Source organism: Hippopotamus amphibius, chromosome 4 (genome assembly GCF_030028045.1).
Source record: "Hippopotamus amphibius kiboko isolate mHipAmp2 chromosome 4, mHipAmp2.hap2, whole genome shotgun sequence".
NCBI classification, from domain to species: Eukaryota; Metazoa; Chordata; class Mammalia; order Artiodactyla; family Hippopotamidae; genus Hippopotamus; species Hippopotamus amphibius.
This window is the reverse complement of record NC_080189.1, coordinates 177,520,454-177,548,291: the sequence shown is the minus strand read 5'-3', so window position 1 is coordinate 177,548,291 and position 27,838 is coordinate 177,520,454. Positions and strand designations below refer to the sequence as shown.

General features: G+C 44.0%; 1 protein-coding gene across 3 annotated transcripts; it reads left to right on the top strand.

The window, feature by feature from the left end:
• Positions 1-646: 646 nt before the first annotated feature.
• SERPINA6 (serpin family A member 6) lies at positions 647-27,732 on the top strand. 3 transcript variants are annotated; one of them, XM_057732994.1, is made up of 5 exons: positions 647-760; positions 10,855-11,483; positions 21,268-21,538; positions 25,804-25,951; positions 27,371-27,732. In XM_057732994.1, the coding sequence occupies exons 2-5, from the start codon at positions 10,874-10,876 to the stop codon at positions 27,554-27,556; spliced, it is 1,215 nt and encodes a 404-aa protein (XP_057588977.1). In that variant the 5' UTR covers positions 647-760; positions 10,855-10,873; the 3' UTR covers positions 27,557-27,732. The 3 variants fall into 3 exon arrangements, with proteins under 3 accessions (XP_057588977.1, XP_057588978.1, XP_057588979.1); XM_057732995.1 differs by lacking the exon at positions 647-760 and adding an exon at positions 2,666-2,722; XM_057732996.1 differs by lacking the exon at positions 647-760 and adding an exon at positions 3,031-3,074.
• Positions 27,733-27,838: the final 106 nt, after the last annotated feature.

The window sequence follows — 27,838 nt, the reverse complement described above, 5'->3', positions numbered from 1 at the left end:
CATCAGTGATTTCACCATTCTGTCTTCCAGGTCACTTATCCCTTCTTCTGCCTCAGAATATCAGTTATTCTGCTATTGGTTCCTTCTAGTGTAGTTTTCATTTCAGTTATTGTATTGCTTATCTCTGTTTGTTTGTTCTTTAATTCTTCTAAGTCTTTGTTAAACTTTTCTTGCATCTTTTCAATCTTTGCATCCAGTCTCTTTTCAAAATCCTGGATCATATTCACTATTATTATTCTGAATTCTTTTTCTGGAAAGTTGCCTATGTCCACTTCATTTAGTTGTTTTTCTGCGGTTTTATCTTGGTCCTTCATCTGGTACAAAGTCTTCTGCCTTTTCATTTTCTCTATCTTTCTGTGGCTGTGGTTTTCAGTTCCACAGAACAAAATACCACAAATACTGCTTGATACTGCTGTCTTCCCTCTTGTGGAGGAAGCTAAGAGGCTTGTGTGCACTTCCTGATGGGTAGGACTGGTGGTGGGTGGGGCTGGGTGTTGCTTTGGTGAGTGGAGCTCAGTAAAACTTTAATCCGCTTGTCTGCCAATTGGTGGGGCTGTATTCCCATCCCGTTGGCTGTTTGGCCTAAGGCAACCCAACACTGGAGCTTACAGGCTCTTTGGCAGGGCTAATGGTGGACTCTGGACTCCAGGAGGGCTCACACCAATGAGCACTTCCCAGAGCCTCCACCACCAGTGTCCCCATCCCTGAAGCGAGTGACAGCTGGCCCCCACCTCGGCAGGAGACCCTCCAACACCAGCAGGTAGGTCTGGTTCAGTCTCTTATGGGGTCAGTTCTCCTTCCCCCTGGGTCCTAGCGTGCACACTACTTTTTGTGTGCCCTCCAAGAGGGGAGTCTCTGTTCCCCCCAGTCCTGTGGAGGTCCTGCAATCAAATCCTGCTGGCCTTCAAAGTCTGATTCTCTGGGGATTCCTTCTCCCATTGCCAGACCCCCAGGTTGGAAAGCCTGATGTGGAGCTCAGAACCCTCACTTTACTGGGTGGACTTCTGTGGTATAACTGTTCTCCAGTTTGTGAGTCACCCACTCAGTGGTTATGGGGTTTGATTTTATTGCAATTTCTCCCCTCCTACTGTCTCATTGCGGCTTCTCCTTTGTCTCTGGATGTGGGGTATCTTTTTTGGTGAGTTCCAGTGTCTTCCTGTCGATGACTGTTCAGCAGTTAGTTGTGATTCTGGTGTTCTTGCAAGACAGTGTGAGTGCATGTCCTTCTACTCTCCCATCTTGAACTGTCTCTCTTAAATCTAGATTTTTAAAAAACCAAAAGGGTTAACAAAACTTTTAAGATTTTCAAAGCTGGTCCTTTGAAAAGATTAATTAGCTAGACAGAACTCCCTAATTAGACTCCTCGAGGAAAAAAAAATAAGAAAATATATAAGTAAAATATAGAAGCAATAAAAATTAAAAATAATTACTGATATGACAGAGATTTGAAAAATAGTAAATTCATAGTTATAAATTCTAAAATTGGCTTAAAGAATAAAAACCTCAGAAAGGCCAATAAGTATTACTAAAACATAGTTTTGGGCCTCATGGGAACATCTCCCCCCATCCCTGCAAGGTAGTAATGGCACCATCAACCCAACAGAGGGCACAAGATTTGATTTCATCGCAATGGCGCCCCTCCTACCATCTCATTTACAATGTTGTATTCTTCAGCACATTTTATCTGTCCAAGGATGGGCAAGCATGTCCTTTGGGGGACTGATATAAACACTGAGAAAAAGTAAGTCTCCTTCTGATATCAAATTACCAGTTAGAACCAAGTAACCTGTAGCTGCAGTGGCCACCTTTGTTTCCACCATAGAGAGACTAAAGCAGGAAAGCAGAAGAAAGCAGCACTAAGAAAGAATTTTTTTTTTTTTAAGAGACAGAGATTTGATGACCATCTTGGAACCTCTGGATCCAGCCAGGCCTGAAGCCCTCTCCACACTTCAGAACTCTCCTTCAGGAGATCCAATAAATATTCACTTTGGTTTAAAGCTGTTTGAGTTTGGTATGTCACCTGCCATCAAAAAAGAACTGATGAATAAAAAATGTGGGGAAGAGAGAAGGGAAGATGCTAGATTTCAGAGTTACATGGTCTTGGATTCAAATCCCAAGGGCAGCTCACTTACGCATCATGTGCCTCAGTTTCCTCATCTAGAGAATAATAATAATAATAGTATCCACTTCACAGAGTCGTTGTGAAGATTAAATGAGATAATCCTTGGGAAGCACTGAGCTGCTTTTATTCGTCTGTCTTTCCCATCAGACCATTGCCTCCCGTGAAGGCAGGACCTTGCTGGACTCATTCCCAGCCCAAGCTCAGCACCTGGTTCTTCACAGGTGTCAGCACCATCGTACTACTTAAGGGCACCTGTGGCTTCTGTGCCAGCTGCCACAGGGCAACCACAAACACTGACGCAACTCCAGCCACATTTTGATATTAAAAAAATAAAACCCCAGGGAATTGTATGCAGAAGAAAGTTAATTCGCAGCATTGCTGTGTTTACTCAAATTTCCTGGAAAAGTCTCCCATTGGTTAATGACTGGGGGAGGGGACCACCAAATGGTGAAGGCCACTGGCCCCCCTCTAACCATTAACCAGCAGGGAAGCTGGCAAACAAGATTTAGCGACAGCGGGCCTGCCGGCTTACTGTACACATGACAGGATTCAGGACAGCAGGACCAAGCCAGCAGTTGCAGCCTGAGCCCACTGCAGACTGTGAGTAACAGCTGAGGACTCTCCACCCCTCCCCCTCCTGCCCAGCCTCCAGAACGAAGGCATGACCACATCTTGCTTGTTTGATTTTTTTTAAGGGGGCATTGAGCATTAGGACACCCAGCAAGGATAGGAGGCAGCCCTGGGGAGGGTTTTCCAGAGTCTGTGGGTCACCCATAGGGGTTTTGCTTCCTCCTGGGCTCCTGCCTTGCAGGGGTTGACACTGAACTAAAAGCCTTTCCCAGCCATCGCACGTTGCTTGTAAGGCCAGCCAGACAGCCATAACAGCCTCAGAGATGGAGTCTGAGAGCTGGGATGGATCAGCACAACACAGCGCCCCTACCGGGGGACACAGGTAGGGGAGAGCAGCGCCCGGCTGACACAGCACAGACTGTGCATCCTACAGTCACACGCACCTCCTCCCTCGGTGACCTGGGGCAAGGATCCTGCAGATAGAACTACAGCATAACACCACATGGTATGAGGTTTAAATGCATAGGGCCTAGGACTGTACCTAGCTTATACGGGGCATTTGGGAAAACAGAGAACACAGTGGGTGTTAACTGTGTGTGTGACTTCAGAAATGAGGGACAAGGAGGACATACGTGAAATGAAATTCATGGATAAAGATAGTCTGCATTTGTACATTGCTGGGTACTTTTCAGAGAGCTGTTTCTCTCTAGAGAAAGGCAGAACACAGGCTACAAAGTCAGATGGCAGGGCTTGGAATTTCAGCTTTCACTCCCTGGGCCTCAGTTTTCTCATCTGTACAATGGGCCCAGGATAACCCCTGAAGTGACGTCATTAAAGAAAGCACCGATAACAGCTGTGACTGATATTCACAACAGTCTCATGAGGTGGGTAGAGTTTTAATCCCCATCTTGGAGGATTAGCACAGGAAGGGATGAGGCTCAAAATCTCACAGACAGCAGGAAGACAGTGGAAGGGGAAAGAACTTCTATTGGGGAAAGCCCATCCCATTCTGGGCTATGAACTGCATGGGGTCCTTGCCCAAGAAGGGACCAAAGATAGGTGTGGAGGTGGCCAGGGCTGAAGCAGAGGTTTCACTGCAGTCTGAGAGGGACAGTGACAGAGGGAAGCACAGAGGAGAGCTTCCTGGAGGAGGTGACCCAGGACCTGAGTGCCAAAGGACAAGAGGGAGCGAGCCAGGCATGACAGGGAGGGCACAGGCCAATGGAGTGGAGCCACATGGGGCAGGACTAGAACAGGCGAATCTTTGTCCCCAGCTATTAGGCCAGAGCCAGGCTTTGTAAACATTAGGGAATGGAATGACCTCCCTAGCCTGACCCGGGCAGAGGGATGAAAGTCTGGTACGTGCAGGGAGGACATTCCAAGACACTCAGTGTTGCTGTGACTGAGACTTCAAGGGGGCAGATTTGAGGCTGTGGGGGGGCTGTCGCCAGGGACTGGACATGAGGACTCTCTGGGCCAAGTCAGTGAGGATCAGCCCTGCCAGGAGGCAATAGGAGTCACTGAAAGTTTTTCTGGAGGAGAATGGCCCATCTTTTGATTTTGGAAAGATGTCCCGGTTGCGGAGGAAAGAAAGGTTGGCAGGAGGAGAGGAGGAAGCAAGGAGGGGGCGGGGCGGGGGGGGCGACTGGGAGAGATGCCAAGCCCCAAACTTGGGCTGTGTCCTGAGACTGGAGAAGAGAGGACAAACCCCAGAAATTTAGAAGGTAAAATAGGCCAAGCCAGGGGTGGGTGTTATTATCAACTCTGTTTTTTATCAAGGAAACAGAGTTCAGACAGTGCACCCACGTCACCTAAGTCATAAAAAGCAACGCTTGAGAGCCTCATCCGACTTGGTCTGCCACAAAACCCAGAAAAATGGAGAACTGTCTGTAAGCCAGGCAGCTGGGCAGGGCGGCAGGACTGTTATCAAAGCCAAGAAGCAAGGAACTCAGAGCAGGAGTTGTATTTCCACCACATGGAGGGAGGCATGTTTGCACCCATCTCTTGTGAAGATCTGGGTTTGGAGCAGGCCAGGGAAAGAGCCTCGGGGGTGTTCTGGAGCAGATCAGTGGTTCCCGCACTCAGCGTGCACTCATTCTCCCAGGGGACTGGTTTCACTGTGGGTTCCCAGCCCCCTCCCAGCATGGCCAATCCTGTAGGTGGGGTGGTGCAGGGGGACCTGCTTCTCCTAGGAGCATCCCTTCTTTATTGGGATACAGAGGGTTCCATAAAGCGCAGAACTTGGGACCACTGACCTTGCAGACAGAATGTCCACTTACTGATTCTGACCTTGGCTGCATTTTTTGAATTGCTCTTATCAAACTTTTTTAATGGCTTATAATTAATTTTTATTGTGGAAAGATATATAAAGATTGAGCATTTCAACCAGGTTTAAGTGTACAGTTCTCTAGTATTAAGTAAGTTCACATGGCTGTGCAAATATCACCACAATCTATCTCCAGGACTTTTTCATCATCCCAAACTGAAACTCTACCTATTAAACCCTAACTCCCATTTCCCCCTCCCCCCTGTTAACCATTATTCTACTTTCAGTTTCTATGAATTTGACTGCTCTAGGGCTCTCATGTGAGTGGAATCACACAATATTTGTCTTGTTCTGACTGGCTTATTTCACTTAGCATGTCTTCAATGTTAATTCTTGTTGTAGCATGTATCAGAATTTCATGTTTTCGAAGGCTGAATAGTATTTAACCGCAGACATGTACCACTGTGAAATATAGAAAAAAAAAACACTGATCTCTGCCCATGGTTCCCGGCGCAGAGCTCCTAAAACCCTTGTCATCTCCTAAGTGATAAGAACACGAGAAGCATCTTTTTTTCTAATATTTGGTCTTTGACCTTGCTTCCTGACGCAGAGCTCCAAAATCCCTCGGAATTTCCGGGGTGACAGCAATGTCTTTTGCTCTAATGAGGCGACTCTGGGTGAGCTCCTGGATGGCTTCAGGATGGGGGCAGGTCACCAGAAGGACCAAGTCGTGACTGGAACTTGGAACTTTCAGCCCCGCCTTCTCATCCCGCAGGAAGGGGCGAGGGGCTGGAGACTGAGTTCACCATCGATGCCACCTATGTGATGAAGCCTCCATAAATAGCCCCAGAGTGGGGGGTTCCGAGAGCTTCTGGGTTAGGGAGCACATCTACCTGCCGAGAGGGTGACGTACACATAAGGCACAGGGTCAGGAGCTCCTGTGCTTGGGACCCTACTGGACCTCGCCTGAATCTCTGTACCTGGCTGTTCATTCACATTTGTTATTATATACTTCTTTATTTATTTTAAATTTTTATTGGAGTACAGTTGATTTACAATGTTGTGTTAGTTTCTGCTGTACAGCAGTAAATCCATTATAGATATACAAATATCCACTCTTTTTTAGATGCTTTTCTCATATAGGTCATTACAGAGTATTGAGTAGAGTTCCCTGTACTATACAGTAGGTCCTTATTAGTTATCTATTTTATATACAGTACTGTCTATTTTATATACCGTAGTATATGTCCATCCCAATCTCCCAATTTATCCCTCCTCCTCCTCTTTTCCCCCGGTAACTGTAAGTTGGTTTTCGATATTTGTGATTCTATTTCTGTTTTGTGAATAAGTTCATTTGTTCCATTTTTTTTAGATTCCACATGTAAGCGATATCATATGATATTTGCCTTTGTCTGACTTACTTCACTTAGTATAACAATCTCTAGGTCCATCCATGTTGCTGCAAATGGCATTATTTTGCTTTTTTTTTTTAATGGCTGAATAATTTTCCATTGTGTACATGTACCACATCTTCTTTATCCATTCCTCTGCCAATGGGCATTTAGGTTGCTTCCATGTCCTGGCTATTGTAAATAGTGCTGCAATGAACATTGGGGTGCATGTATCCTTTTGAATTATGGTTTTCTCAAGATATTTGCCCAGGAGTGGGATTACTGGATCATATGGTAGCTCTATTTTTAGTTCTTTAAGGAATCTCCATACTGTTCTCCATAGTGGCTGTAACAATCTACATTCCTACCAACAGTGTAGGAGGGTTCCATTTTCTCCACATTGTCTCCAGCATTTATTGTTTGTAGATTTTTTCATGATGGCCATTCTAACTGGTGTGAGGGGATACCTTATTGTAGTTTTGATTTGCATTTCTCTAATAATTAGTGATGTTGAGCATTTTTTCATGTGCTTTTTGGCCATGTGTATGTCTTATGTGGAGAAATGTCTATTTAGGTCTTCTGCCCATTTTTTGATTGGGTTGTTTGTTTTTTTGATACTGAGCTGCATACGCTGTTTGTATATTTCAGAGATTAATCCCTTTTCAGTCGCTTTGTTTGCAAATATTTTCTCCCATTCTGTGGGTTTTCATTTCCTTTGCTGTGCAAAAGCTTTTGCTTCATTAGATCCCATTTGTTTATTTTTGTTTTTATTTTCATTACTCTAGGAGGTGGATCAAAAAATTCTCACTGTGATTTGTGTCAGAAAGTGTTCTGCCTATGTTTTCCTCTAAGAGTTTGATAGTATCCAGCCTTACATTTAGGTCTTTTTTCCATTTTGAGTTTATTTTTTGTGTATGGTATTAGGGAGTGTTCTAATTTCATTCTTTTACCTGTAGCCGTCCAGTGTCCCAGCACCACTTATTGAAGACGCTGTCTTTTCTCCATTGTATATTCTTGCTTCCTTTGTCATAGATTAGGTGACCACAGGTGCGTGGGTTTCTCTCTGGACTTTCTATCCTGTCCCATTGATCTCTATTTCTGTTTTTTGTGCCAGTACCTTACATTTTGATGACTGTAGCTTTGTAGTACAGTTTGAAGTCAGGGAGTCTGTACCCCCCACTCCCCCACCCCTATATTTCCTCTTCCTCCCTCCCCACTGGCAACCACTAGTTTGTTCTCTGTGAGTCTGCTTCCTTTTTATTATATTCACTAATTTATTGTATTTCTTAGAGTCCACATATAAGTGATATCATACAGCATTTGTCTTTCTCTGACTTATTTCACTTAGCATAATACCCTCCAAGCTTACAGGATGGATTTTTCTGTTTTTGCAAAATACATCACAGGATTTTGAGACGAATTGCATTGACTCTATAGATTTCTTTGGATAATTTTGACATATTATGTCCTCCAATCCATGAACACAGGATGTCTTTCTATTTACTTATATCTTCTTTAATCTCTTTCAGCAACATTTTGCAGTTTCCAGTGTATGAGTCTTTCACCTCCTTGGTTAACTCAACTCCTAGATATTTTATTCTTTCCATGTTTATATTAAATGGAATTGTTTTCTTAATTTTTTTTTCAGATTGCTCATTATTGTTAGTATATGGAAACGGAGCTGATTTTTGTGTGTTGATTTTGTATCCTGCTAATTTGCAGAATTTATTGGTTCTAATAGGTTTTTTGTTGTCTTTAGGGTTTTCAATGTATAAGATCATGTTGCCTGTGAACAGATAACTTTACTTCTTCCTCTCCAGTTTGGATGCATTTTACTTCTTTTTCTTGCCTGATTCTCTGGCTAGAATTTTCAGTTAAATAGAAGAGGCAAAAGCAGGCATCCTGTCTTGTTCTGAATTTGAAATGAAAAGCTTTCAATCTTTCACCATTGAGTATGATGTTAGCTGTGGGCTTTTCATATATGGCCTTTATTATGCTGAGGTAGTTTCCTTCTACTCCCAGTTTGTTGAGTGTTTTTATCATGAAAGGGGACATTGAATTTTGTCAAATGCTTTTTCTGCATTAATTGAGATGATCATATGATTATTTTCCTTCATTCTGTTAATGTGGTATATTACATTGATCAATTTTTAGATATAGAAACATCCTTGCATTCCAGGAATAAATCCCACCTGGTCATAGTGTAAAATCCTTTTAATATGCTGCTGAATTCTATTTGCTTGCATTTTGTTGAGGATTTTTGTATCAATGTTCATAAGCAATATTTGTCTGTAGTTTTCTTTTCTTATGGTGCCTTTGGCTTTGGTTATCAGGGCAATGAATGAGTTAGGAAGTATTCCCTCTTCTTCAACTTTTTTGGAAGAGTTTGAGGAGAATTTGTGTGAATTCTTTTTTAAATGTTTGGTAGAATTCAAAACTGAAGCCATGTGATCCTCGGCTTTTCTTTGTTGAGAGGTTTTCAATTACTGATTCAATTTCCTTACTACTTATAGGCCTATCCAGATTTTCTATTTCCTTATGGTTTAATTTTGGTATGTTTTGTGTTTCTATGAATTTTCCATTTCATCTAGGTTATCCAATCTGTTGGTGTATAGTTTTCAATTTTTCATCGTATTCTCATAATTTTTAAAAATTTCTGTAGAATAGGTAGTAATGCCCCTACTTTTATTTCTGACTTGAGTAATTTGAGACTTCTCTCTCTTTTTCTTACTCAGTCTAGCTAAAGGCTTTTCAATTTTGTTAATCTCTTTGAAGATTTACATTATATTATATTATACTATACTATACTATATTATAATTATATCATGTTATATTACCTTACTATATATTATATTGATTAGATATATTTTGGTTTCATTGATTTTCTCCAGTTTTTCTATTTATTTATCTGTGCTCTAATCTTTATTGTTTCCTTTCTCCTGCTAGCTGCACTCTCTTTTGGTGACTATTTACACGCAATATCTTTTTCCATCCTTTCATAGTCATATCTGTGCCTTTGGATCTAAAGCGAGACTTTTGTAGTGAGCATATAGTTGGTTCTTTTTTTTTAACCCATTCTGCCAATGTCTGTCTTTTGATTGGAGAATTGTATCCATTTATATTAAAGTAATTACTCATATGGAGAGATTACTCTATCATTTTCCTATCTGTTTTCTGTATGCCTTATAGTTTTTTTGTCCTTTATTTCCTGCATTACTGTCTTCTTTTGTGTTTAGTTGATTTTTTGTAGTGAAACATTTCAATTCCCTTCTCACTTCCTTTTGTGCATACTCTATAACTATTTTCTTTCTGGTTATAATGGAAGTTGCATTTAACATCCTAAAGTTTATATCACTCGCATTTGAATTTATGCCAGAAACGTCAATAGCATACAAAAACTGCTGCTACGTAGCTCCATTCTCATGTCCTTTCAGTTAAGTCACAAATTATATCTTTATTCAGTGTGTGTCCCAAAACATATATGAATAATTACTTTTTATGCATTAGTGTTTTAAATCATATAGAAAATAAAAAGTGGAATTACAAACCAAAATTATAATAATGCTAGTTTTATACTTGCTCATATATTTACCTTTAGCAGAGATCTTTATTTCTTCTTACAGATTCTATTTACTTTCTGGTGTTCTGTCTTTTTTTTTTTTAAATTTATTTTCAGCTGTGTTGGGTCTTTGTTACAGTGCGCAGGCTTTCTCTAGTTGTGGCGAGTGGGGGCTACTCTTCATTGCAATGCGCAGGCTTCTCATTGTGGTGGCTTCTCTTGTTGCAGAGCACGGGCTCTAAGTGTGCGGGCTTCAGTAGTTGCAGCACATGGGGTCAGTAGTTGTGGCTTGCAGGCTCTAGAGCACAGGCTCAGTAGTTGTGGCACACGGGCTTAGTTGTTCCATGGCATGTAGGATCTTCCCAGACCAGGGCTCAAACCCGTGTGCCCTGCATTGGCAGGCGAATTCTTAACCACTGCACCCAGGGAAGTCCCTCTGGTGTTCTTTCATTTTAACCAGAAGTACTACCTTTAGCATTTCTCATAGGAGAGGTCTAGTGGTAATGAACTCCCTCAGCTTTTGTTTCTCTGGGAATGTCTTAAATTCTCCCTCCCCTTTAAAGGACAATTTTGCCTGATACAGTATTCTTGGTTGATAGTTTTTTTCTTTCAGTACTTTGAATATGTCAGTTGGGTGGATATTCAACCTTTCTAAGCTTCCACTTCTGCCTACCTAAAATCAAAATAATCCTATATACTTTATTGTTGGTGAGGCAAAATTCTGGGCACCTGGTAGGTATTTGATAAATCACAGCAGGTGTAATTTATACTTTCAGGTGAGGAAATTGAGGCCCAGAGTATTGACTTGCCCCACGTCACACAGCCAATGTGGAAGAAGAAATCGGGGCTTGAGTGGGGTCTTCAATGGGGTCTTCTGCCTACTGTTCACCATGCCCCACTGCCTCGGAGGCTCCACATCATCTAATGAGCATTTCTGATTTTTCAGGAACTGGCCATCCTGGACAATGTTGCTCACCCTGTACATCTGTCTCCTCTGGCTGTCTACCAGTGGGCTCTGGACCATCCAGGCTAAGGACCCTGACACTGACATGAGCACGAGGAACCCTCACCGGCACTTGGCTCCAAACAACGTTGACTTTGCCTTTACCCTGTATAAGCACTTAGTGGCCTCAGCTCCAGGCAAGAATGTCTTTATCTCCCCTGTGAGCATCTCCACAGCCTTGGCTATGCTGTCCCTGGGTGCCAGAGGCTACACACGGGGGCAGCTTCTCCAAGGCCTGGGCTTCAACCTCACGGAGATGTCTGAAGCCGAGATCCACCAGGGCTTCCGGCATCTCTACCACCTCCTCAGGGAGTCAAACACCACCTTGGAAATGACCATGGGCAATGCCTTGTTCCTTGACAACAGCCTGGAGCTTCTGGAGTCATTCTCAGCAGACACCAAGCACTACTATGAGTTGGAGGCCTTGACTGCAGATTTCCAGGACTGGGCAGGAGCCAGCAGACAAATCAACGAGTATATCAAGAACAAAACACAAGGGAAAATTGTGGACTTGTTCTTGGAGAAAGATAGCTCAGCCATGCTCATCCTGGTCAACTACATCTTCTTTAAAGGTACCCCTCACCCATCCCATTCTGACAAGGCCCCATCTACTATTGCCAAGGATAGTAAAAGCCATTAAAAACAAGGGCATACTCTTGATCCTATTAGAAACGTGGAATTGTATCATCTTTACCAAGGATCAAAATGACGCCCAGTAGAGCAACTTGCCCAAGCTCTTGCAGGTTGTTTCAAGGCCCAAACAAATAAGCATGAACAGTCTGGCTGCCTCGTGGCCTACAAATATTGGCCAAGTTCTGGCTGTGAGTCAGGCACTTGATCAGAGGCAGGAAATACAGCCTAGAACCAAACAGACACAGCCCCCACCCTCAGAACTTCCAGACAGCCCCTAAGCCTTCCTGCACACACTTCCCAAGCTAGCTCCAACCAAGACCCCTCTCAGCCAAACCACAGTGCCTCCTCACCAGTTTGGAGCAAAGTTTTCCAAAATGCCTGTCCATAAAAATCACCATGGAAACCTGTTAAAATTACGGATTCCAGAGCCTACGCTAGATCAACTAGAGCAAAACTGCTGAAAGAATGTCCCAGAATTTGTATTTTCAACAAGGCTCCCTTCCCCCTAATCATTCTTATGAGAAGGTAATTTGGGGATGTATTATCCCTGAGAATGAAATCTACACGCCTTAGTCTATAGCAGTGGGGATTCCCACCCCCATCCCCCCTCAGGGACACTTGGCACTGTCTGGAGGCATTGTGGGTTGTCACAACTGGGGATGGGTGGAATGTGCCACTGGCATCTAGTGGGTAGAGGCCAAGGAGAATACTCAACGTCCTACAATGCACAGAGCAGCCCCCCACAGTGATATCTGCCTCCGAATGGCTAGAGTCCCAAGGTTGAGGAATCCTGGCCAAGAATCATCTGCTGCTTCTGTCTTCTCCAGACTCAGGTCTCAACATACTCCCTCATACAAGTTCCCAACACACAGCACACACATGCGCATGCGCACGCACACACACACACACACACACACACACACACACACACACACACACACACACACTCTGAGCATGACTGTCCGCATGGAAGCCTATATGAGTTCTCTATTGCTGCTGTAACAAATTATCACAAACTTGGTGTCTTAGAACAGCACAAATTTATGACCTTACAATTCTGGAGGTCAGAAGTCCAAAATGGTCCACTCTGGGTTAAAGTCAAGGGGGTGCCAGGGTGTGTTCCTTCTGGAGGCTCTAGGGGAGGATGTGTTCCCTGCCTTTTCCAGCCTGTAGAAGCTGCCTGCATTCCTTGGCTTGTGGCCCCCTTCCCTCTTCAGAGCTAGTAATCACATCACTCTGACCTTTGCTTCCATCACATCTCCTTGCTGACTCTGACCCTCCTGCCACCCTCTTCCACTTTTATGGATGCTGTGAGTACAGTGAGCCCAACTGAATAATCCAGAAAAATCTCCTCAACTCAAAGTCAGTTGATTATCAACCTTAATTTCCTCTTCCCATGTAACATATTCACAGGTTCCAAGGATTAGGACATTCTTGGGGGAGGTGGAGTAGGCATTCTGCCTGACACAAGGCCCATGCCCATTCTGTCCCCTGAGCCCTCCCTCAACTTGTCTGACTGCCTAAAACTTCTACCCACCCTTCAAATCTGGGTTCAAAAGTCACCATCTCCATGAAGCCTCCCCTGATTCTCTCTGGCAAATCTTTGTCCCTCATACACATTGTATGCAGTTTGCCCCCACCTAATTTTTTTTTAACTGACACATGTAATTTTATTTATTTATTTATTTATTCATTCATTCATTCATTTATTTATTGCTGCAATGGGTCTTCATTGCTGCACGCGGGCTTTCTCTACTTGCGGTGAGTGGGGGCTACTCTTCGTTCAGGTGCACGGGCTTCTCATTGTGATGGCTTCTCTCGTTGTGAAGCACAGGCTCTAGGTGCATGGGCTTCACTAGTTGTGGCATGCAGGCTTCAGTAGTTGTGGCTCACAGGCTTTAGAGTGCAGGCTCAGTAGTTGTGGTGCACAGGCTTAGTTGCTCTGCAGCATGTGGGATCTTCCCAGATCACGGCTTGAACCCATGTCCCCTGCAATGGCAGGTGGGTTCTTAACCACTGCACCACCAGGGAAGTCCCTGCCCACACCTAATTTTTTTAAGCTCTTTATTGGAATATAATTGCTTTACACTCTTGTACCAGCTTATGAGGTACACCAAAGTGAATCAGCTGTATTTATACACATACCCCCATATCCCCTCCCTCCCGCAACTCCCCCCTACCCTCCCCTTCCCGGCCTTCCAAGGCATCAACCATCATCGAGTTGATCTCCCCTTGCTATAAAGCAACTTCCCACTAGCTATGCATTTCACAGTTGGTAGTGTATATATATCTATGCTACTCTCTCACTTCATCCCAGCTTCACTTTCGCCCCCAGAACCCCCAACCCCTTGTCCTCCAATCCATTCTCTGCATCTGCATCCTTATTCTTGTCTTGTCACTGGGTTCATCAGTACCTTTTTTTTTTTTTTAGATTCCGTATATATGAGTTAGCATACAATATTTGTTTTTCTCTTTCTGGCTTACTTCACTCTGTATGACAGACTCTAGGTCCATCCACCTCATTACATATAGCTCCATCTCATTCCTTTTTATGGCTGAGTAATATTCCATTGTATATATATGCCACATCTTCTTTATCCATTCATCTGTTGATGGGCATTTAGGTTGTTTCCATGTCCTGGCTATTGTAAAGAGTGCTGCAATGAACATTATGGTAAATGTTTCTTTTTGGATTATGATTTTCTCTGGGTATATGCCCAGTAGTGGGATTACTGGATCATATGGTAGTTCTATTTGTAGTTTTTTAAGGAACCTCCAAAATGTTTTCCATAGTGGCTGTACCAACTTACATTCCAATCGACAGTGCAGGATAGTTCCCTTTTCTCCACACCCTCTCCAACATTTATTGTTTCTAGATGTTTTGATGATGGCCATTCTGACCAGTGTGAGGTGATACCTCATTGTGGCTTTGACTTGCATTTCTCTAATGATTAGTGATGTTGAGCATCTTTTCATGTGTTTGTTGGCCATCTGTATGTCTTCTTTGGAGAAATGTCTATTTAGGTCTTCTGCCTATTTGTGGATTGGGTTATTTGTTTTTTTGGTATTAAGCTGCATGAGCTGCTTGTATGTTTTGGAGATTAATCCTTTGTCCATTGCTTCGTTGGTAAGTATTTTTTCCCATTCTGAGGGTTGTCTTCTTGTCTTGTTTATGGTTTCTTTCACTGTGCAAAACTTTGAAGTTTCATGAGGTCCCATTTGTTTATTCTTGATTTTATTTCCATGATTCTAGGAGGTGGGTCAAAAAGAATCTTGCTTTGATGTATGTCATAGAGTGTTCTGCCTATGTTTTCCTCTAGGAGTTTTACAGTGTCTGGCCTTACATGTAGGTCTTTAATCCATTTGGAGTTTACTTTTGTGTATGGTGTTAGGAAGTGTTCTCATTTCATTCTTTTACATGTTGCTGTCCAGTTTTCCCAGCACCATTTACTGAAGAAGCTGTCTTTTTTCCATTGTATATTCTTGCCTCCCTTGTCAAAGATAAGGTGCCCATATGTGCTTGGGTTTACCTCTGAGTTCTCTATTTTGTTCCATTGATCTTCCTTTCTGTTTTTGTGCCAGTACCATACTGTCTTGATCACTGTGGCCTTGTAGTATAGTTTGAAGTCAGGAAGCCTAATTCCACCAACTCCATCTTTCCTTCTCAAGATTGCTTTGGCTGCTCGGGGTCTTTTGTGTTTCCATACAAATCGTAAGATTTCTTGTTCTAGTTCTATGAAAAATGCTGTTGGTAATTTGATAGGGATTGCACTGAATCTAAATTGCTTTGGGTAGGACAGTCATTTTCACAATGTTGATTCTTCCAATCCAAGAACATGCTATATCTCTCCATCTTTTTGTATCATCTTTTATTTCTTTCATCAATGTCTTAAAGTTTTCTGCATACAGGTCTTTTGCCTCCTTAGTTAGGTTTATTCCTAGGTATTTTATTCTTTTTGTTGCAATGGTAAATGGGAGAGTTTCCTTAATTTCTCTTTCTGCTTTTTCGTTGTTAGTGTATAGGAACACAAGAGATTTCTGCACATTAATTTTGTATCCTGCTACTTTACTAAATTCATCGATTAGTGCTAGCAGTTTTCTGGTAGAGTCTTTAGGGTTTTCTATGTATAGTATCATGTCATCTGCAAAGAGTAACTATTTGACTTCTTTTCCAATTTGGATTTCTTTTATTTCATTTTCTTCTCTGATTGCTGTGGCTAACACTTCCAAAACTATGTTGAATAATAATGGTGAGAGTGGACCCCCTTGTCTTGTTCCTGATCTTAGAGGGAATTCTTTCAGTTTTTCACCATTTAGAATGTTGGCTTTTGGTTTCTTGTATGTGGCTTTTATTATGTTGAGGTAATTTCCTTCTATGCCCATTTTCTGGAGAGTTTTTATCATAAATGGATGTTGAATTTTGTTGAAAGCTTTTTCTGCATCTATTGAGATTATCATATGGCTTTTATCCTTCCATTTGTTGATATGATGTATCACACTGATTGATTTGCATATATTGAAGAATCCTTGCATCCCAGGGATAAATCCCACTTGATCATGGTGTGTGAGTTTTTTAATGTGCTGTTGGATTCTGTTAGCTAGTATTTTGTTGAGGATTTTTGCATCTATATTCATCAGAGATATTGGCCTATAATGTTCTTTTTTTGTGACATCTTTGCCTGGTTTTGGTATCAGAGTGATGGTGACCTCGTAGAATGAGTTTGGGAGTGTTCCTCCTTCTGCCATATTTTGGAAGAGTTTGAGAAGGATAGGTGTTGGCTCTTCTCTAAATGTTTGATAGAATTCTCCTGTGAATCCATCTGGCCCTGGGCTTTTGTTTATTGGGAGATTTTTAATCGCAGTCTCAATTTCTGTGCTTGTGATTGGTCTGTTCATATTTTCTATTTCTTCCTGGTTCAGTCTTGAAAGATTGTATTTTTCTAAGAATTTATCCATTCCTTCCAGGTTATCCAATTTATTGGCTTATAGTTGCTTGTAGTAGTCTCTCATGATCTTTTGTATTTCTGTGGTGTTGGTTGTTACTTCTTTTTCATTTCTAATTCTGTTGATTTGCGTCTTCTCTCTCTTTTTCCTGATGAGTCTGGCTAATGGTTTATCAATTTTGTTTATCTTCTCAAAGAACCAGCTTTTAGTTTCATTGATCTTTGCTATTGTTTCCTTCCTTTCTTTTTCATTTATTTCTGATCTGAACTTTATGATTTCTTTTCTTCTGCTCACTTTGGGGTTTCTTTGTTCTTCTTTCTCTAATTGTTTTACACACCTAATTTTAATAAGAATCCTGTTAGAACGTGTAACCCTGGACCCAGGTGGTTCCATTTCAATTAAGTGTCATATACAACGAAATGCAGGTAATACAGCCAAATAAAAAGTATAATATTCAATGTTTCTCTCAACAACATTAAAGATTATCCCATATGCCCATTTCTCTGCTCCCCAGCTCACACTCAGGGCCTCCCATTAGCCAACTGAACCCCTTCCCTCCCCCAGATCTTTATTACCTGGACTGACTCAGCATCTTGGTGAGCCCTGCTCCTGCCTCTTGGTCTTTCTCTGACTATTCTCCAGCACAAGTCCAGGAACCCATCTGGCAAAGGCCTCCCTTCTTGGATGGTAGTGAGGGTAAGAGACTGACCAGCAAAGGCAGCATTCTCTTTTTTCTCCAGCTTTATTGAGATATAAATGACTTATCACGTAAGCTTAAGGTATACAACAAGATGATTTGATATACGTATATATTGCGAGATGATTACCCAGATAAGGTTAGTTAACACATCCATTACCTCACAAGATTTTGTCTGTGTGTCTGTGTGTGTGTGTATGATGAGGATTTTTAATATCTGCTCTCTTAGCAACTTTTAAGTATATAATACAGTATTATGAACTGTAGTCACCATGCTGTACATTAGATTCCCCAGAACTTACTCATAACTGAAAGTCTGTACCTTTGACCACCTGTACCCATTTCTCCCAGCCTCCTGTCCCATCATTCTTTTCTCTCTTTCTATAAATTCTGTATTTTTAGATTCCACATATAAGTGAGGGCATACAGTATTTGTCTTTCTCTGTCTGACTTATTTCACTTAGCATAATGTCCTCAAGGTTCATCCATGTTGTTGCAAATGGCAGGATTCCCTTCTTTTATGGCTGAATAATATTTCAATTGGGGTGTGTGTTTGTGTGTGTGTACATACACACACTTTTCTTTATCCATTCATCTATTGATGGACACTTAGATTGTTTCCATATCTTGGCTATTGTGAATAACGCTGCAGTAAACATGGGAGTGCAGCTATCTCTTCAATATAATGGGTTCATTTCCTTCTGATATATACCTAGAAGTGGAATTACTGGAGCATATGGTAGCTCTATGTTTAATTTGTTGAGGAACCTCCATACTATGTTCCATTATGGCTGCACCAGTTTACATTCCCACCAACAGTGCACAAGGGTTCTCTTTTCTCCACATCCTCACTGGAACTTGTTTTCTCTTTTCTTTTTGGTAATAGCCATTCTGATAGGTATGAAGTGATATCTCATTGTGGTTTTAACTCACATTTCCTTGATGATTCGTGATTTTGAGCTCATTTTCTTGTACTTTTTGGCCATTTGCATATCTTCTTTGGAAAAAAATCTACTCAAGTCCTCTGCCCATTTTTTAATTTGATTATTTGAGGCTTTCTTTTTTTTTTTTTTTTTTTTTTTTTTGCTATCAAAGTTGTACGAGTTCCTTATATATTTTTGGATATTACCCCCTTATTCATTATATGTTTCACAAATATTTTCTTCCATTCCATAGGTTGCCTTTTTACTTTATTGATTGTATCCTTTGCTGTGCAGAAGCTTTTTAGTTTGATGTGATCCAACTGGTTTATTTTTCCCTCTGTTGCTTGTACTTTTGGTGTCATATTAAAAAAAAATCATAGCTAAGACTAATATCAAAGAGTTTCTTTTTTCCCTACACTTTCTTCTAGGAGTTTTATGGTTTCAGGTCTTATGTTTAAGTCTTTAACACATTTCAAGTTAATTCTTGTGAATGATGTAAGATAGATGTCCAGTTTCATTCTTTTACATGTGAATATCCAGTTTTCTCAGCACCATTTATTGAAGAGATTATCTTTTCCCCAAGAGTATTCTTGGTTCCCTTGTCACATATTAGTTGACTATATATGTGAAGGGTTATATGTAGGCTTTCAATACTGTTCCATTGGTCTATGTGTCTGTTCTTATGCCTGTACCATAATATTTTGATTCCTAGAGCTTTAAAATACAGTTTGAAATCAGGAGTTGTGATGCCTCTGCTTTGTTCTTCTTTCTCAAGATGGCTTTGGCTTTTCAAGATACAAGACAATATTCTTTACACACGACCATGGGAAGGCCAAGGAGTCTGGGAATGATTGCTCGGAAATGTTTCTGGATGCTCCCATGAATTCTCCAGGCCATCTCTCCCACTAGAGCACAGCATCCCCATCTCTTTGGGGGCCACAGTGCCTTTGCATAGTGCTTGGCACATGGAAGGAACCCAACAGTGGTTGCATAGAGGTTCTGGCAACACAGCCTGGGGTGAATGGCACAGTAAACCCAGGTAGAGAGAGGGCCTTCCTGAGCCTGAGAGGAGCCTGAGAGGGGGCTAGCAGGACAGGGGCTGACAGGGTATCACTTGGCACAGGGCTTTGCTCTCACAGTTGTAAGCATTCTTGTGACCACAGTGGGGCTGAGTTGATGGGAAACAATAGTTCCTGGTAATAGAATCAGAGAGGGTTTGAACATTTGAATGCAGGAGCAGACATTGACAGGCGCGTGGGTTGCCTGGTTATACACAGATTTTCTGTGATACAGCAAAGCTAATTAACAAGCCCCTGTTTAAGCTGAGAAAAACTGAAATGTTTCCAGCAAGTCAGGATAATAAATAGAAATGAAGATTGGTGTGGCTCTCATCACTACACTTAAGACATGTACAGTGTACCTGGCATATTCCTTACTTAGTGGACTGTCTTGACAGCTCTTTTTTGGGAGAACATTCGAAATATTGTTGAAAGATTTTCCAAAGACTCATCCTTGCTCTCTCCAATTTCCCTTCCTAAATTGTTACGTTTCTCTACCATGAATTCTCCTAACCCAATAATTTTCAAGAAAAAAGCCCTTAAATTAGAGGTTAGATCCCATTCTGTATTTGGTTTTCTGCCAAACTGGATATATGTTATACTTGCTTCTAGGAAAGAAATACTCAGTAAAAAGCACACAGCAAACTTTTAAGGATGAAAAACCTAGCACTGAAAAACATTTTATCTACATTTTTTGGCTGTGAGTTGGATGAGTTAGTTACAAAACTACCCCCTTCAATTCTGAGGAGCCCAGACTTCTTTTAGAGGATGGCTCAAGAACCCACTAATTATCTCACTTGCTGTGAGACAGCCTCAGTCATTAGGGATGGACCAGGCATAGCCCCTGGGTCTCCAGGCTCCACATCCATTGCTCTTTTCCCTACATCCTCTGGCTTCTGCCTGTGGCCTCCCTTACAAGCTCTTCCAGGGGGTTGAGGCTGGCTCAGAACCAAGAGTTTTGGCCTCATGGTCCAGAGATCCCACAGTTGGAAGGATGGAGAAGGGTCTGCCTGGGGCTATGCTCTGGCCACCTTCAAGCAGCCTCAGTTGGAAAACAGTGACCTCACAAGGGCTTCTGGGCTGGAGGTCAAGAGAGGCCAGGACAATTGGGACCTGCTGGACTCAAGGTCCTCAGTCATCTCCAGACCTGGGGAGACTTAACTTAGAGCAGAGAAGGCCCTGGTAAGACTCAACCCATGTCTAAATATCCAAGGATCTATTGCCTACAAGAGGACTTGGAGTTGCTTGGAATAAACGCAAGGGCTGAAGAGGCTCAGCAGGCAGGCATTACCATCAGGCAGACTTTGGCTTCATCTAAGGAGCAATTTCCTTCCCATCAGCATTGACCAGTAACAGAAAGTCCCATCTGTTAGGTAATGAGGTCCCCATCACAAGAGGAACAAACATTGCATGATGACATCATGGAACGTGTTGGATGGGAGTTGAGTGCAGGTGGGGGTAGGAATCTATAATCTTGAAAGACTCGTCTCACCGTGATTCTGCCTCTAGGAAATGTACCATGGCCCTCGGGGCCACTCAGGAGGTGGGGAGCCTCCTGCAGGAATGTGGGTACAATTGATTGGGCAGCCAGGCTGCCTGCCGGGCTTCTGTGGCCATACGTCTGCGGGTGGGGATGGAATGGATGGTAGTTTCCCCAGCACCACTTCCAGAGCCCTCCAATCCAGGGCGGGGGCAACAAGGTGAAGTCTGGTTTACTGAATCCTACTCCCAAATCCTAAGGCCAGCATTCTCTGTTCTCTCCCTCTTTCCATTTTTACAAGGGTGAGTCAAAAACTATCCATAGAAATTCTACAGCCAGAGTGCAGATAATTTTTGACTCACCTTCATAGAAGTTAGTCTCAGAAATTGTGCTACCTCAACCCACCCCAAAGGGTCGAGGATGGAACAGGCTTTAAACCTCTGGGAATTTCACATCTTAGTAGAAAATTCCAGGAGCTCTGGTGGGGACCTTCCAGATTGAGGGAGGCCACTGTGTAACTTGCTTGGCAGTCACCCCTGGCACTCTGCTGCCACCCAAGGTGTGTTTTCCTCCTGCTCTCACAGGCCTGTTTCCTCCCCTCCCCTTCCCTCCTCTTCCCAGGCACATGGGCACACTCCTTCGATCTGGAAAGCACCAGGGAAGAGAACTTCTACGTGAACGAGACAACCACAGTGAAGGTGCCCATGATGTTCCAGTCAAGCACCATCAAGTACCTGAACGACTCGGTGCTTCCCTGCCAGCTGGTACAGATGGACTACACGGGCAACGAGACCGTCTTTTTTGTCCTTCCGGTCAAGGGGAAGATGGATTCAGTCATTGGCTCGCTGAGCCGAGACACCATTCAGAGGTGGTCCGAGTCCCTGACCAGCAGGTAAGCCCTCCAGCAGCTGTGTTGATTTCTGCAGTTGGACATGTTTCCAGAAAGTGGGGCAAGTGGGAAAGGGGTGCACCTGACCATCCTTCTTCCCCAAGGGCTCATTGTTTTCCTGTCTGCTGGGTTTTCTGACCTCGAGGTCACACTTATTTACCACCTGTCGATTGACACTGAGCTATTGATATTTGGGGGCATTCCCAAAAGTGAGGTCCTCCTTCCCCGGGAGGTTGATAGCCACCCTCTGTATTATCACATCTTTCGTCTTTTTCTTAAACTGAATTCACCAACCACCCAGCCCACACTGACCCACGATATTATCTTGCTTACCTGAGACCAAGCACTGCTGGAGATTCCTGGGAGACCACAAAAAAACATAATGACAGTGGCCACTGTATCTACCCTGGAACCAACGCAAAGCCTATGAATGGTGAAGTCACTCGAGGGATCTAATGTTTCTTCCATCACTCAATCAGTAAATAAGTAAGAAAGTCAGGACATAAGTACATAATAAACTCATTTTTCCCAGGAACCTCTGAGCTAGAGGAAAATCAAAATTATAGTCAAGCTTGTGTCCAGCCCTGATCCTCACCTTCGAGGAGGGAGCAGATGTTCTGAAGAAGACGGTCCTCACTCTTGGGAGATTGGAGTTCTGCCTGTGCTGGAGCCAACCAACATGAGAGCTGGTGGGGGGTGGGGGGGTGCAGACTTAAAGGGAAGAGGGGCTGTAGGAGAAGGAGCCAGCACTTGGATCTAGAGCCCCTCAGGAAGCCTCGTGGACCAGGAACCATGCCATTCACTCATTCATTCATTCATTCATTCAATATACATATATGGAAGTGACTGCTATGCGCCTTGAACTGGGCTAAGCACAAGTGATAGAATGGTGAATAAGACAAAATATAGGTTCAAGAGGCATGCACTCCAGAGCAGAAAATGGATTCTGGTGGAATTAACAGTGGTACAATAACGTAAGCTCTGTCAGAGCAAGAGAGGGAAGGAGATGCATAACGTGTAAAGTTGGGGGCGGGGGCGGGGAAGCCACACTTTAACCCAGAAGCCTGGGGAAGGGGCTGCAGAGCAGATCGCTTTCACTTGCCTGAGTGGAAGTTCAGCCAGGAGCAAGCGGCCGAGAGCATGCGTGGAAGAGGCAGTGGCACCAACAAAGTCGGGGAGGCCCTGCCCAGGGCGCCAGCAGCAGCAGAGGAAGAGACGAATCCCCCTTGGATGAACTTGGGCGTCCAAGAATTTTGCAGGCAGAAAAATCTAGAAACAAGCTCTTCTGCTTTATTATATATGTTAGTTTTGTGTTCTATGGTTTCGGGTTGTTTTTACTGTAAATGATCCCCTCAGAGAGTTGCTAAGTGCTAGTGCTTCTGGAGAGGTTAATCCAGTTCCCTGAGTGGACAGGGAACTGTTGGGGAGTTTGACCTCCCTTCTGCAGGGAAGAGTGGTGTGGTCAGCTCTGTGTTCCTGAGAGATCCCCCAGAGCTACGTGGGGGGCACGGAAGGCGCTCTTAGCGTCCTTGAACCAACCATCCCTCCCTCGAGTGTGTGGCTGTGTGTGTGTGTGTGTGTGTGTGTGTGTGTGTGTGTGTGTGTGTGCGCAAGTGAGCCTGTGTTTGGGTGATGGTAGGAGTCCATTCTTCAGCTTTTCAAGTCGACCGTCCCATCCCCAGCTCACTCCCCACCGGTGAGAGGGAACCTGTAATTCGGGTACAGCGCCATCAGGTGGTGGTAAGGTGCCGAGAGTCAAATTCTGAACCCTAGTGTGTTGAAAATGAGGCGAAAGATACCCTTTCTCTTTACTCCAAAAATAATCTCTTCACTAAAATACTTAAACAACATTAATCAACAACACGTGCCATTTTTTTCTAGGTTTTTAAAAAATAAACATTCAAGGTAAAACTTTGCACCTTTAGACATCATATGTGATTGGTCATGAGTTCTCTACTTCATCCCAATGATGTTGCCCTGGGTTCGCCACCTTCTCCTTCCTCACCCTCCCAGCACCACCACCCCCCTCCCCACCATGCTCTCTAATGCATCCGAACTCAGCATCCTTCAGGGCCGAGCTGACAGCCCACCTCCCACCGGAAGCCTCTGGGCCCCACTCACGGGGCGCTCTCGCGAGAGCCTTCCTCTCGGTCCCCTTGCTCCGCTGTCACTCACCTGCCTGCTGCCTGTGCTGGTCATGGGGGCAGCTCTCCGAGGTGGCGTGGTGGGGCTTCAAGGCAACTAGTTCTGGTTTCTTGATAGTCCTGCTGCTTCCCAGTGGCGTGACTTTGAGGAAAATCCTCAGCCTCTTTTGAGTTTCAGTCTCTCAATCTGGAAATTGAAGATGTTGACTCCAATTTGTAAGGCTGTGTGTGCCTGCGAGGATTAGATGAGATAAAGGAGGTCAGGAAGATCCGCCAGGTGCTGGGTACGGGTCTGCCTACCTTACCTTCCGTTGCTATTTCCCATCTAGAGAAGTCACACGTCCCACTGGCCTTGAATTCCTCCTCACTTCCCCCAGGTTGCCAGCCTCCAGGCTTCCCCAGAGCAGCTCGTGCTCAGTGCAGAGAAGGTCTCGTGCCTTCCCCCCCCACCTCTAGAGAGCCGGTACCCTATCACTGACTTCAGGGCTTCGGGCATCTTCTCTTTCCCTTGCTGTGTAGTTGAGGACTAGCACAGAGAGGGACAGGACTTGGCTAAAGCCACACAGCATTAGCAGCATGGCTGGGGCCAGGACCCCTGCTCCCAGCTGCATGTTCCCTCCGCTCCTTCACTTCTGCCAGGGGGTGCTTGGGGGGCCACAGGGCTTCTTCTTTTTTCTTTTTTTTAATTGAAGTATAGTTGATTTACAATATTGTGTTAGTTTCAGGTGTACAGCAAAGTGACTGTTATATATATGGAGATATATACATATATATACCTCCTTTTTTCATTCCTTTCCATTATAGGTTATTACAAGATAGTGAGTATAATTCTCTGTGCTGTGCAGCAAATCCTTGTTGTTTATTTATTTTATATGTGGTAGTGTGTATCTATTAATTCCATACTCCTAATTTGTCCCTCACACCGCTTCCCTTCAATAACTATGTTCGTTTTCTGTGTCTGCGAGTCTCTTTCTGTCTTGTAAATAAGTTCATTTGTATTATTTTTTAGATTCCACGTATAAGTGATATCTTATAACATTTGTCTTTCACTGTCTGACTTACTTCACTTAGTATGATATTCTCTAGGTTCATTCATATTGCTGCAAATGGCATTATTTCATTCTTTTTTATGGCTGAGTAATATTCCATTGTATACATGTACCACATCTTCTTTATCCATTCGTCTGTTGTTGGATATTTAGGTTGCTTCCATGTCTTGGCTATTGTAAATAGTGCTGCTATGAACATTGGGGTGCATGTGTCTTTTTTGAATTGAGTTTTCATCTTTTCTGGATATATGCCCAGGAGTGGGACTGCTGGATCATATGATAACTCTATTTTTAGTTTTTTAAGGAACCTCCATACTGTTTTCCGTAGTGGCTGCACCAATTTACATTCTCACCCACCAACAGTGTAGGAGGGTTCCCTTTGCTCCACACCCTCTCAAGCACTTATTATTTTTAATGATGGCATTCTGACCAGTATGAGGTGGTCTCTCATTGTGGTTTTGGTTTGCATTTCTCTAATAATTAGTGATATTGAGCATCTTTTCATGTGCCTGTTGGCCATTTGTATGTCTTCTTTGGAGAAATGTGTATTTAGGTCTTCTCCCCATTTTTTGATTGGGTTGTTTGATTTTTTGATATTGAGTTGTTTGAGCTGTTCGTATATTTTGGAAATTAAGCCCTTGTCAGTAGCATCACTTGCAAATATTTTCTTCAGTCCATAGGTTGCCTTTTTGTTTTGTTTATGGTTTTAAAGATTTGCAAAAGCTTATATGTTTGATTCAGTCCCATTTGTTTATTTTTGCTTTTATTTATTTTGCCCACAAGGACTTCTTTAGGGACTCTTTGCTCAGTGTCTGGTAGTTTAGCTGGATCAGGTGGAATCAGCTCAGAGAAAGAGCTGAGAAGAAAAGACTTTGCAATTCAGTGGCCCAGAGAGGAAGCTGCCTGTGTGATGAAGGGACAGGCAGATCCTGCCCCTTGCCCTGTCCCTTCCCCTGTCCCCAAAGAGCAGGTCCAGCTGGGATGCAGGCTCTGGAGGGATCACAGGGGAAACAAGAGTCTGGCTGGTCGGGCCCAGCCCCAGGAAAGTCTAACCTCATCTTCTTACCCCGAACAGCCAGGTGGACCTGTACATCCCGAAGGTCTCCATCTCCGGAGCCTATGACCTTGGGGGCATCGTGGGGGACATGGGTATTGCAGACTTGCTCAACAACCGGACACATTTCTCAGGCATCACCCAAGAGGCCCCGCTGAAAGTGTCAAAGGTAGGTGTCTCCAGAGCGCATCCTTCTTTTCTCCCCAAATTCACAATACAAATAATAATAAACAACATGGAGGCCGTTCATGAGAAGGCCTCTAGGCCCCAGGCTGAGAGGTCTTGTCCAAGCCCCTGGTTTTACAACAGGCTAAATGGAGGCTCAGCAAGAACTTGAAGTCCCCAAAATCACACAGGAAGCTAGTGACAAGGCAGCACCACAGTCCAGGTATCCACCCGTCCTGCCAGGCCACACAGAGGGGGCGCTGTGGAAGACCAAGTCACCATGGCAGGGCTGTGAGCGGCCCCCAGCAAAAAGGAAACATCTGCATGATATCACACTGAATCTTCTACCCAATGACATTCATTATCTCCATCCTTCAGCTTTATGTTCTGTTATTCACTCATTCAGAAAATATTTATAGAACATGTTCTATGTGCCCCAACCTGTGCTAGACACTGGGTGTCCCTACCCTCGCAGGATCTTGCAGTCCTGTGGGTGACAAAACAAGAGGGAACAGGAGAAAGCTGTGGTGGCAACAGCCCCCTCCCTCACACACACAGACTTTGACCATCTTGATGTCGGCACACAGTATGTGCTCAATAAAATACCTGTGTGTGAAGGACTCAGTCAAACAACTACCTCCTTACAGGGTGGGTGTTACCCCAGTTTCTCAGAGGAGGAATCTCTGGCTGGGGCAGGGTGAATACCTCATCAAGGTCACAGAGCTAGTAAATAGCCTGACTTTTGACTCAAAACCTCATATTCCAAAGACACACTGCAGGGGTTCCTAGCCAGGCTGAGCTTCTCACTAGCCCTGTGGGCCTATTTACAGAGCACTCTGAGCCTCTGGTTCCCTGCTGCTCCACCGATGAGAGGCCTGTCCCATAGGTACTGTTATTTAATCAGCCAGTTCTGATCTCTCCAAGGCGTTTCATATAAGCTACTCAAGCGTTTTATTGACCTGAGGCTATCTTCTAATTCTGATCATAACAAGGGATGTTTCAACAATTAGAGGTGACCCTTTTCCCTACAGAGTGGGCACAAGCATTTTGCATGAACTGAACCCTCGCAATAACTGGCAGAGTGGAGAGGGAGCGCGGTCTCCCTCCACCAGCCCAGGACCCGGTAAAGGGAGCCCGATATGGATGCTGAAGTCCAGTTTCAGACCCTTGATCTCCACTGGTGGGCTCCACCTGCCCGCTTTCTAGGGAGGAAGTCTGGGTGTGGCCTGGGTTCCGGAGGTGGACAGAACCCGGCGCTAGTCCTGGGGCTGCCACGTAGATGAGGAGCCAGCAGGTGACCTTCTCTGAGCCTCGGCTTCGCCATCCAGAAAACTGAGGGTGGGAGGAGCCAAAGCGATGGGGCTCCGAAAGCGCTGCCTATGCAGCAGGTGCTCATCCTCCGCGCTCTGTCGGTTCCCACCAGGTGGTCCATAAGGCGGCGCTGCAACTCGATGAGAAGGGCCTGGAGGCAGCCGCCCGCACCCCGGTCCGTCTGAATGCGGCGCCCGAGCCGCTCACCATACGCTTCAACCGGCCCTTCGTCGTCATGATCTTCGACGACTTCACGTGGAGCAGCCTCTTCCTGGGCAAGGTGGTGAATCCGACCTAAGCGGACTCCCGCAGGAGCCACAGCGCGCCTGGCTCGGGCACCCGGGACCCCACGGAAAGGAGTGGGAGGTTTCCCCCAATCCTCCCCAGGTTCCCCTCTTGCAATAAATAACTGTCATTGCGGCTGGTGACAAGTGCGGTTGAAGGGGACGAGTGGCACGATTGATAAAATTTGAATAAAACATCAATATAATATTGTACCAATGTAATTTTCTAGCTTTGATCACTGGCCTTAGGGTTATGTGATGCGTGGAAGCGCAGTGAAAGGTACATGGAGACACTA